This window comes from Eptesicus fuscus, chromosome 5 (assembly GCF_027574615.1).
Source record: "Eptesicus fuscus isolate TK198812 chromosome 5, DD_ASM_mEF_20220401, whole genome shotgun sequence".
In the NCBI taxonomy this organism is placed as follows: Eukaryota; Metazoa; Chordata; class Mammalia; order Chiroptera; family Vespertilionidae; genus Eptesicus; species Eptesicus fuscus.
In genome coordinates, this window is record NC_072477.1 from 24,700,597 (window position 1) to 24,713,037 (window position 12,441).

Here is a 12,441-nt window from a genome sequence, read left to right on the forward strand (position 1 = left end):
AGAGAATAAAGGTTGCTTAAAAATGAAATTGGGGTCTTCGTTATCATATTAATTCCAGAAGCATTGCCATGAATATTTAGGAGACATTATGTACTTGTAACAAGATAAGATTCTCCTGGTCAATAGAAGACCCTCTGAAATAGGGTCTATCATGCAATAATCTTAGGGTAAGTTTTATTCTAAAGCCATAATGAGTACCAGAAATGCAATATCATTCAGAAGAATAAGTCTAAATAAGATTTAAAAATTCCAAAACAGTAAGTGGGAAATCAAACACTGCTGTAGTCATCTGCATACACGGCCTACTGAGCCAGCCCACGGACCACAGGTGCATGTCCCTCCCTGGCCAGCATCCTGTTTTCCAGCTTGGATGCTTATATGACAAACTCACTCGTCAATTAATAATGCTGCTCAAAAACACTATTAGAAAGCTCTTACGAGTTCATTTAAACTACTGACTTTTTAACAAATCACAGGGCCTTTCTTAAAAGTCTGAGATAAAATGGTACACAAACTATATTCCAACAATATATGTATATATTTCCCTCCAAGAACAAAAAAGACTAGAAAGGAAGTCACCAACATGTTGAGGGTACTTATCTCTTCAATGCTTTTTTTATTCAAATACAGAAGATCTAAATTTGATTCCTGGCTCTGAAACTTATTGGCTCTGTGACTTTTGTCAAATAATGTAATTAATTCCCACTAAAATGCCTGTGAAACAAAGAGAAATGTATTACAGTTCCCATTAACCAATGAGAACATTGAGGCGGAAAAGCAATGGTCCTGCACTAATTGCAAAAGTGCTAAATTAAGAAAGGCAGCATTAAGATGGTTTTTGTAACCCTTAATATAAAGCTATATTTAAAATATTTACAACTTTAACATTTATCCCTAAAGGATACACAAGTACTTCTACACAAAGATTATATACTTCATTCACTAAATCAGATGTTTTTTTTAAAAAAATTGGTATTTAATATACAAGACATTTTAATACCTTAAAATAATTCATAAAAATGCTAATAGAAATACATCACAAAGAGAAATACATCACAGCAAATACCTATTTAACTATTTTACCATCAAGAAAAAATAAGGAATACATAAAAATCTTATGTCACACAACTTAAAAACAAACAAAACAAAACAACAAATAGTGCTCTCTTTCAGAAAGAACTACTCACCCTTCTGATAGAAGAATTTCCTGTAATAGTAGGCGCCGAGGTCCACGTGCTCCACGATGTACCGTTTCACGCGGTCCAGATGCAACACCAGGTTCTCCTTGGGCACTTCCAGCACGGCCACTCCTGCGTTTGTGCAATGCGAGCTGAGTGCAGACTCGAAGGAGGCACTTTCACACCCGCTGAAGGAGCCAGAGTTTGACTTCGACAGGCTGATTTTCCTCTCCCCTTCTCCCCCTATCTCATTCCGAAAATACGGACAGCTCATCACAAGCTCATTGCTCTTATCGTCTCCCTGGTCCATGCCGAGGCTTCCTTTGGAATTCAGGTCCTCCGTGCTGCCCATCGGGGAGTTAAAACTGGCTGAGTGGGACAAAGGTCCTGAAACCAAGGACGCTACAGCAGCTGCCGAAGCCCCCGTGGTGGTGTTTCTCCTCTTAATAACGTTGTGCCTGTTCACGATCGCCTCGTTCAAGTCAAATAATATACTCTGGACATCGTAGTGGGCAAAGCACTTTGGACACGTCCAAGGTCTGACGGAGTCTTCTGACCGGTTATCTTCAAGATCCGATGATTTCCCAAGTTCATCACCTTTGGCATTGCGTAATTTACGAAAAATGGATGAGTCTCCAGTTTCAGACTTGGACCGTCGCTTGAGTGGTTTTTCCCTTTCCTTGAAGAGCCTGAGGTTGTCTCTTTGTGTGATGGGCCCATCTATGACATCCAAAGAGAAACCAGAACCCTTGCCCCCACCGGCGATGAGAAAGTCACTGAGCTTGGTTGGAGTTGGACCTCGGTCGGATTTGTCATCTTTGTAGCCCTTTAACAAGTCAAAGAAGCTCTCTCCAGACGTTCCCTGCTTATCGATTGAAGAGGTGCTGCCATACTCCCTGTGCAGGGAGGGCCCAGTCTTGTAGGTGGGTGAGATACATTCATCGAAGCTATCCACGTCAAGTTCACTTATGGTGATGTCGCTGTTGCTCCGCTGCCGGATCCTGCGAAGCGCCTTTCTGGGGGAGCTGGGGTAGGCTTCAGGCATGAGGAATCGGGAGTCCATGCTCTCCAATGGTCTCGTCTTGCTTTTCAGCGTGTTCTGTATGCTTTTCAACATGGCTGAGTCACTGGAATTGAGGCTAACAGAACTTCCCTGACTCACGGGACTGCTTTTGGAGGACATGCTCTCAAGGCAACTTGAGGTTTCTATTTCCTGACTCGAACGGCTAGATTCTTTGACGTTTTCCTTCCGTGGGGGCCAATCTGCGATCCTAGCCCTGACCCCCATCTTTGGGACTCCGGGGGTCGAGGTGATGTGGTGAGGACCTTCGCTGCGGGGGGGCCCTACCGGAGCCATGACCGAGGACCCCAGGCTGCCGTTTTGGGACCGGAAGCGCCGCATGTAGAAGTCGTCAGTGTGGACTTTGGGAGGGCCATCTGTGCCCACCACCGGGGCCCTGTCCGTGGCGAGAGGCCTCTCCGTCTGCGACCGTTTCAAGCTGGTCATGATGGGAAAGCGATCAGACCTAAATCCCTGCGGAAAGGACCACCATCTCCAGCTTTAAATGTGCACTTCCCTTTGGGAGAACGGTTTCCAGCAAATACAGCAGTTGCATAAGATCTTCTTACTCTGTTTCATTTAAAAGGTTAAACGATGCCTTATTTTCAAGCTTCTGAAAATCCAGATCTTCAGAACATTATAATCCACAATAGTTCCTTTGCTTCACTTTAATAGATGGCTTTCTCTCAGAAAAAACTGAATGGAACTTGTATTACTGGGACCCTGTGGTTGCTATAATCCCATGCTTTCTCTGAAAGAGAAGGACAATTGGCATTAGCATTTGATAAATACATCTAAAAATAAATATGCAATTGCCAAAACCAGACACATGAAAAGAAGAGACTCCATAATGAATGTGGTTCGCAGCTCACAACCCAATATTTTATCAAAGCAGGTTTGAAAGAAAGTGAAAGCGTTTAATAAAATCCACCTTTTAAAGCGTATATATATTAAAAGACTATTAATACTTCAGCTTAATTGAACTATTTCATAGAACTGGGAGTGGGGAGCTCTCATTCCAGGCCACTAAGGCTCCAACTCCCAGGGCAGACCAATTACAGACTCCAACGACCTCCAATAACGCAGAATATCACCAGCAACTGCGCTGACCGAAAGTTTTGAGACATAACCCACAGAGCTCAGTACTTTGAACAATACATAGTCTGTTTTTTAACAAGACTGAAAATTGAAAAGTCATTTTATTTAGCATGTAGCAACACTCACTTTTTAACGCCTTACATATTTCAAAGTCCTAACTTGTCTTTTGTTTTTGTTTTCGTTTTTTACAAAGGCTTAACATAGTTGGCAAGAGTAAATACCGCAGAGAGAAAATAAACAGCGTTTTCCGAGAGCCACCCTATCCAGCACGCTTCTGTATTTTCCTCTACTCGATTACTTACCCCAAGGAGAAACATTTCACAAGGAATCCGGCGTTCGCCACCGCCTCTTCCCAAGCTCTCTCCAGTTTCATCTATTCCTAAAGCTGGAACTAGCTCTCTAATTAACAAAATGTCTGCATTTCCTTAGGCACTGCAACCCACCCCACCCTTCGGCGCTAATTTATGAAGAAAGCAGAAACTAGACCTCTGCCGTGGCGAGACCTCTGCGCACTCCCCAGGAGAGGCCACGAGCGGTCAGCATCCTTCCAGGTGAGGGCCTTGAAGACCAACTTCCTCGGTGCACAGCCGTCAGGAGCGAGAGGCGCAAATTCCCAGCACAGAATCCTGCGCGGTGGCGTGCATCCCGGGAATAAAGGCGGAGGACCCTCTCCCCAGCTCCGCACACGACACAAGGGGTGGCCTCTAAATTCTTGCCAAATCCACGTTGGGAAGATGCTGCTGACCCAGCACTGCACTGACAGGGCTGCATTGTCTACAAATCACGCCGACACCCCGAGGATGAGCCTCGCTCCCCGCTCCACGCAGCGGTAACAAGCACTTACTTCCACGATAATTAAGCATCTTGCTTGTCGGCTTCCTGCCTGCGAGGCAGCCGCTTTAATTCCTCTTGCAGTGCGCAGCATCGTTTTAGAAGACTCGCTGCTATTTAAAGGCTGGAACATTTGGGGTGTTTCAAAAACTGCACGCTGCCTGCAGAATGCGGGGCCAGCCAGCTCCAGCTGGGCTTGGGGGCTGGGCAGCGGGTCAGATAAATGCCAATTGTTCTCACCCCCCTCCCTCCTCTTCCCCACCTTTTGTGAAGGGATAATGTTCTGCTCTGCTACCTAATGAAACCTGGCTTTTGCGCTTTCTGGAGCGTTCTGCTGTCAGATTGCTCTGATTACCTTTCCGTTTCAGAACTTTACAGGCTCCCATTGAACGGTGAGCCTTCCAGGGGAGGAACGTGCTAACTGTTGCATCCAAAGGCAGCACGTGTGGCCACAGCTCGGAATGGAGAAGTGCCCCTCACAGAATGGAAGGGAGCCAGTCAACTGAGCCAAATGCAGAGTCAGCACCAGTCCATCTCCAAAGGGAAACTCCCCTGACAATCCAAACCAGAACTCAGGAGCTAATTTTTAACTAGGAAAAAAATATGCTGTTTATTTCGATGAAATACCTTTCAGAGAAAGACTACACTAGCAGAAAGAATACTTCTAAGTAGATTCTTATAAAAACCAGATGCTTTCAACATTTCGCACAATCTCACAGAAATCAAGATAAATCATCTATTATTGCCTGAACTTTCACTCTCAAAAAGGCCAACACACCAATCCCACCATGATAACAACTCATTCTAGCCACGTTTTCATTTCCCTTAGAAAACAGTTTGTTGCGGGACTGTCTTTTTAAGGCGATGAGAAGTTATACCCATGGTAGGAGGAAACTTAAGAGCCAGAACTAAAATACAGCCAATTGAACTGACGTGGGCATGCCCAACCTTGGCCATTACTACTATGGGACTCCCTTCAGAACATCTCACTTGCTTGCAACCTATATTTTTAATGGATTTTTAAAAATCTTATTTTAAACATAAAAATTCCTTCACAATTTAAAAGAAATGCCAAGCCTCCTATTACATCTTTATTATAACAACAAGTCAATTATTTTTTAATTTCAAAATATAGATGGGCACATGGGAGGAGGGGGGAGAGTGCCCACAGTTTAATCACTTGTTAAAACTAAGGAGGTTCAAGACAGACAACTAAGTTAAATGGCAATTTTCTTTCTTTCTTTCCTACTTTATCTCTTTCCCTTCCTCCCTTTCCCCACCCTTATTTATATCATCAAACTCATTTTGGTGCAATATGAATTTTGGATACTGACTAGCATATTAGAAATATATATGCTGTGGATTTATTAAACTACTAGTAAAAAATACACTATCTATGCGTAATACAGGCATACCTCAGAGATACTACAGGTTCATCCCAGACCACTGCAACAGAGTATCGCAATAGAGCCAGCGGGAATCTTTTCGCTGGGGGCGGGACTTGCCTTTAATTTATAAAAAGCACAATATCTGTGAAGCACAGTAAAGCAAAGTGCAATAAAATGAGGTATGCCTGTATGGTGGCAAATCAATAACACCTAAAACCTGTTCCTTAGAGTTGATGGAAATAGGAAGCATATGCTGACAAGTATTAGTAATTATCTTGACTATCAGCAAACCTGCCTAAGCATCACTAAATGTGGCAAAAGCAACAGAATTAAACAGAAGAGCAATACTAATTAATAGCATGTCACCTCCATCTGTTGAAAGAGAAGGCTACATAAAAAACTTCCTGTTACCTGTTTGATTTTACACCTCTAGGTACCAGTTGAGCCCATGAAATACCAATCCCATGGTATTGAGTTAGAATACCAATCCCACTTTTAGTTCAGTGAGCTGTTGGAAACACTGTCAGAAAATGAGAATATCCACTCAAATTCTGCTAGTTGAAAGTCTTGTCATCACTCAAAGTCCATCACAACATAACCTACCATCCCTCTCGGGCAATGCCATTCCTTCGGAAGAAGTGCTTTCCCCTCTCCTAAATCATCCGCAGCCTTCCTGCATCCTCTTCTGAGCATCGGCCATACACCTGGTCCTCGGGATGTCTGAGAAAGGTCCCTCCCCTTCAAGGGGAGCTCCAGGTGTACAGCAATCCTGTCCTTCTGACTCTCAGAGACGTGCACACCTTTGACGCCTCCCTCTTTCCTAAAACTCTTCTCTAGCCTCCCAGGACAACCAGGCTCTTCATTTTCTCTTGCCTCCTGCTTTCTGCTCACTCAGGATCGCTGAGAGGCTCCATAAAAGCTGGTGATTCCAGGGTGGTGCGCTTCGCTTACTTCTCTCACCATTCTGTGTATTTCTGAAGCGGTTGTAAAGGGGATCCTATTGGGATGCGTGTGAGCCCTGCGCACCTTAGGATGTGACAGCAGGCCTAGGAGCACTGGAGTCAACATGTTTCTCTGGAAAGCAGGTGTTCACGTGGTTGCATCACAGCGGTCTGTGCAACTTAATAAAAACAGAATAATGAAACCGCCTGGGAAGGTATCTGCATGGTAGCCAGTACTGGCTGGCCATGTTCTATCGTCCGCTTTCAATCTCGTCTCTATGCAGTCACCTCCAAATCTCTCCTCATGATCTTCTCCCCCAAACTCCAGATAAAATATATGCAAGTGCCCATTTGATATCTTCCTTATCTATCTATTTTCTACAATTTATTAACTAACAAGGAAAATGTGAAAAAATCATTTTCCCCCCAGAAATGAATAGGTGGTTAAGGAAGTGAGAACAATAAATAATTCAAGGAACCAAATGAAAAGAACAACATGGGAAACATTCCTTGTGCCAAGGGTATAAAGAACAGTTTAAAGGTTATATAAGATGTGGGAAGGAGAAACAAAACAAAACAAAACAAAAAAACAACAACTATAGTTTCTTTCCTGAAATAATTTGTAATACAATGTGGCATATTCACCAAAAACATGTAGCATTCCTCATGAAATACTTCCACATTTCACATGATGTTTTGTTAGATTCCTTAACTGGCAGAACCTCAAATACAGGGCCAACTCTCACTGTTTGGGGACATGGTGGGTTTAATGATAACTATCAAAATGCTCCAATAATTCAGAGCTATACACTCTTAATTAGAGTCCTTACGAAAAAAAACAACAGCGTAAATAGTTTATGATGTTGAATACATAGATTTAGAATATCCCTAAGTATTCTTACTTTAGAATATAACAGAAAACTTTATTTTAAAATGGAAATTTAACTTCACAGTGTTTGAACATTAGGCTAGCTAAGATAATCAAATAAGGCAAACTATTTTCTTTATATCCCTTTTTGGCTTTCCTGGATTTCACTCACCTTACATAAAAGTAACATCTCATACACAGGGATGTCTCACTCTCTCAAGTTAGCCTGAAACACATACAAACACCTCAGTGCAATGTCCTGGGTCAGTGGTCGGCAAACTCATTAGTCAACAGAGCCAAATATCAATAGTACAATAATTGAAATTTCTTTTGAGAGCCAAATTTTTTAAACTTATACTAATTAAGTAGGTACATTGTTATTAACTTAATTAGGGTACTCCTAAGCTGGCCTTTGCTAAAAACTCAAGGGGCCAAAGGCCGCATGTGGCTCGCAAGCTGCAGTTTGCCGACCATGGTCCTGGGTAATTTAAGCTTTATGAAGCAGCACCTAACTTTTTAGACTGGAATTTCCCCCTCCCACAAAAAGCAGGAGTTGATAAATCTAGCTGGGAAAAACGGAGTTGATAAATCTAGTTCCTGCTCTCCAAATGTTCACTATCAAAAAAGACAACACTGATTTGAAAGCTGAGTCAAATAATTTGCCCTGAACTTAACCAAGTGAATAAAGAAGTTATGGATACAAAACATATATAACAGGATGAAAGTACATTTAGATTTAAAGATTAAAAAAACAACACACAATTTAAAATATGCCTGTTTGGCCGAGTAAGAACCAACAGAGAGAATAACACTTGTCTCCCACCTACCCTGCTAGCTAAAAAAGTTCAGTAAATAAAGTTACATTTCAAAGGCCTACTAAAGCTTGAAGATACTTTGTAAAGCCAAGGGTGATGGAAAGTAGGAAAAACTGGCAGAAAGCTTGAGGGCAGAGAGGGGTGGTAGAAAAAGAAGGTATGGAACAAGTTACATGATGGAATTATTAATAAGTAGCAAAATGATTCAACAGCTGGCAAAATAAAGAATACAAATAAATGTATCTCTTTTTAAAAAAAATATATTTTATTGATTTTTTTACAGAGAGGAAGAGAGAGGGATAGAGAGTTAGAAACATCGATGAGAGAGAAACATCGATGAGCTGCCTCCTGCACACCCCCTACTGGGGATGTGCCCACAACCAAGGTACATGCCCTTGACCGGAATCGAACCTGGGACCCCTGAGTCCGCAGGCCGACACTCTATCCACTGAGCCAAACCGGTTTCGGCAATAAATGTATCTCTTATCGTTATATATAAAAAAGCCTAATATGCAAAGTGTCCCCTCGGGAGTTTGACCGACTGGGAGTTCGATCGCTCGCTGGAGTGCAACTTTTATAATCAGAAGAAAAGACTTAGGAGAAAAAAAATAAACCCATCTTTCTGTTGCTTAAAAAAGACAATAAAATATGATCTGGGAATGTGGTGCAATGAACAAACATTTGAATACTAATTGTAAAATACTGCACTATGTTAAACCTTCAACTCCAACCATTCAAACCACCGAACAAGTCAAAATTCAACAGATGGCAGGTTCTTCCAATGAGATAATTTTGCGCTTAATCCCCTGATTAAAATGGAATCAAAGAGGGCTACATTAAGTATAGAGTACTAAAGATTACAAGATTAACAATATTTACATGATTTAAATAACTACTTCATAGATGTACTTCCTCATTTACAGATGCTTTCTTTACACTTAATCTATATAATAAAAGCCAAAGTGACCGTTAAGGGGGAACAACCAGAACGACCAGTCGTTATGATGCGCACTGACCACCAGAGGGCAGACGCTCAATACAGGAGCTGTCCCCTGTTGGTCAGTGTGCTCCCACAGGGGGAGCACAGCTCAGCCAGAAGCCGGGCTCACGGCTGGCGAGCACAGCAGCGGTGGCGAGAGCCTCTCTAGCCTCCACGGCAGCGCTAAGGAGCAGCAAGCTGAGCAGTAAGGAGCCTGCCGGTAAGGAGCCTGCTGCTAAGGAGCAGCAAGCCAAGTGGTAAGGAGTGAGCAGGCGGGAGGGTAAGGAGCAAAGGGTCCTGGACTGCAAGAGGGCGCAGGCCAAGCTGAGGGGACCTCTTCCCCACTCCGAACCCCCAGTGCACGAATTTTGTGCACCGGGCCTCTAGTATTGACATAAAAGTCCCCTTGTGCCCAAGAGTCTCTCATCTCATTAGGCTGCAAGAACCTGGCAAAACCAGGGGAGGCTGCCTAAACAAAGCAGAGACTGAGCCATCACCCCTTGTTCCGCTTTTCCTGGGGCACCTCACCTTTTGTCCCACAATCCTCCTTCTGCAGAGATTCGGGCTAAGCGCAAAGAATGTCACCATTTGGACTTCTAAGCCAACCCCCTGGAAAGCATTATAAAGTGCTCTGAGGCGGAAGGAACGGGAACCGTGTATCTGACCTGGAGAGGAAGAGTCTAGTGGTATTGCCTGTCTCCTCTGAAGTCCAGGGGGAAAGGATGCCTGAACTGGTTAAGTCAGGCTGAAATTAGGTAAGCCACAAAGACTGCCTGGGGTTCACATACGATGAGCTGGGCTGCGAATCTGCATCACTAAGCCACCTCCAGCCATGAGGAGGGCTTCTGAGCACTGGTGAGTGCCTGCTCTGAGGCGGTCACTATCAGGAGGAGACAAGAGGGCCAATTCCACCCTCAGGCCCTATCCTCTAACTGGGAAAAGAAGACCAGGATGCGGGAAACCAGAAGTTCAGTAAGACAGAACGTCACAAAACGGGCTCATTCAAGATGTCCTGGCTCTCCCATTTGAATATGTATAGTCCAGAAAGAACTAAGGGCCCTTGAAAAGCACATTTGCATTTAGTTTCGGAAGAGAGCAGAACATAATGTCAGTAAGAAAAATGGGTGAACATGAAGTGCTTTCTAAGCATAGCTCTAATATCCAAATCATTATTAATCATGATTAGTATCAACAGTAGGAGCAGATTTTAAAATATCATCCAAGGACCAAGAGCTTAAAAGAAAAAAATTACAATATAAAATCATTCCACCCTGCCTTATCATCTCCTTAAATACAGACTGCATTAAATACAGACAGCTTGTCTGCTTCATGGTACTCTTACTTCTGGGTATACACTCTCCCCCTCGATGGCTCTGGGAGAGCAGCACCTGTCATCCATGTCCCTCTCTGCCACCTGTTCGCCCCTTCGGTCCTCACAAGCACCTATGAGGTGAGTACCTCCTTCAGCAAGGCAGGTAGGCCATTTCTGACACAAGTCCTCACTCCCGCGTGCACTCTCTCGGTAAATACTGGGCTGGCAGAGAATTCATGGCACAACCACCACTTTGAAAACACATTATAAAAGGAGAAAAGGCCTCCCTTACAGCCTAAGTACCACTTGTGAGAACAGCCCAGACATGAATGTCTGTACCTGCAGAATACACCCAGCGGGGGATACTGATAATTAACCTCCTTACAGTGCTGCCGAGGCCTCGTGACTTATCCTGCAGGAACTTCGGTGGCTCCTCCACTGCAGTCTGTTGTGATTCAGGCCTGGAATTCAGGACCACTTGGCTCCTGACCCCAAAGTGCTTCCTTCTTCCTGGGTCAGCTCTCTCTCTCTCATCAATTTTTAAAAATCCTAACAAAGTAAGTAAACACATTTACAGGAAAATGGAAGGAGGGGCGATTAGCATGGCATAGATGGTAGAGGCAACAGGAACCAGAATGTAAAAGTATTGCCATCAAATTAATGGTAGTCAAAATCATTTTTATCTTTTATAAGTCTTTCCAACTGCTGCCTCCTTTTTCAACATTTTTTAAATAAGTGTATTATATACTTCCTTCTAGTAAAAAAAACAAACAAAACTGAAATAGTGCAGAAAAAGTGAAAAATATATCTTTCTGTTAGGACAGCCCAATCTGCATTAACTTGTGAATTCTTCCAGACATTGTGTGTGGGTTGGACACAGATACAGACACAGACACACACAGACAGACACACACACACACACACACACACACACACACACACACACACACACAGCCAGGCACTGAATAAGAACAGAGGAGAGAAAGGAGTGGTGCACAGAATAGCTCACTTCTGAAGGGAGGCAGAGGGATGGGTGAGGAAGAATGAAAATATCTATTAAGCTCAGAGGAGGCAGAGGACCTGCCCGTGCCACGCTGAACCAAATTACTTGTTGAAACCTTTCACCGCTGATACATTTTGAATCTTTTTATATATATCCCGGTTCTGAAAATAGGAGGCCTATACAAATGTTTCTCACCACCTGTCAACACAAATTAAGACCAGCAAATGAAAATAACGAATTCAATGCAGTGTTTCTTACTAAGTATGTACGTATACGAATATACATACGCATTACATGTAAACTTCAAATAAAATTATTTTCTATATAAAATTATCTATTCTCCCAAACTTAAAAATCCCTGATATCCAAATGAGATTTTACTCAAAAACTTATAAATGTTATCATGTAAGCTTTCATTTACAAACTAGAAAAAAAGTTAAATAATGCAAACCAACCAAGCGTTTAAAGATAAAACCTAGTGACAGGAAGTCCTTTTGTTCCTTGGACCCCCTTTTCACTTTTGGGACAAAGTGGAATGCTCCCCTAACTGGAACGGTAAGTTGGATCTTACAATGCAGTCCTGTGTGTTTGCAGAGCACTCGCTTTACAATCCGATCACTTTGCCTCTTCATCAGGGTGTTTATAAAATGCATGCAGGCAAGCTCAACCCTTACATTCCTGTGCTTAAAACTCCACAATAAATTCCCTCCGCTGTCAGGATAAAAGAACTTCCCAAACGCATGACAGATGTCCCTGATTATGAGCCGAGACCCTTTATACTCTGAACCTCCAGCTCCAGTCAAAGGCAAATGGAACCAGCAGCAATTACTTGCATGCACCTTGGCTGCACTCACGAGCCTTCAGGAGAAACCAAGTGGCAACTTCTGCGGGAACACGCTTCATGCAGTTCCCTTCCCTCCTTCTCGGGGCTTATTCCTACCTATCCTGTTCCTCCTAACTCCTTCTTC

General features: G+C 43.1%; 1 protein-coding gene across 4 annotated transcripts in view; it reads right to left on the minus strand.

The window, feature by feature from the left end:
• Positions 1 to 2,800, minus strand: part of SIPA1L1 (signal induced proliferation associated 1 like 1) — a 135,788-nt gene extending 132,988 nt beyond the window's left edge. For all 4 annotated transcript variants that reach the window (XM_008138885.3, XM_008138884.3, XM_054715946.1 and 1 more), the window contains exon 1: positions 1,188 to 2,800. In XM_008138885.3, coding sequence (XP_008137107.1) covers positions 1,188 to 2,685 — 1,498 coding nt within the window. In that variant the 5' untranslated portion in view covers positions 2,686 to 2,800. The remainder of the gene's footprint in view (positions 1 to 1,187) is intronic.
• Between the last annotated feature and the right edge of the window lie 9,641 nt (positions 2,801 to 12,441).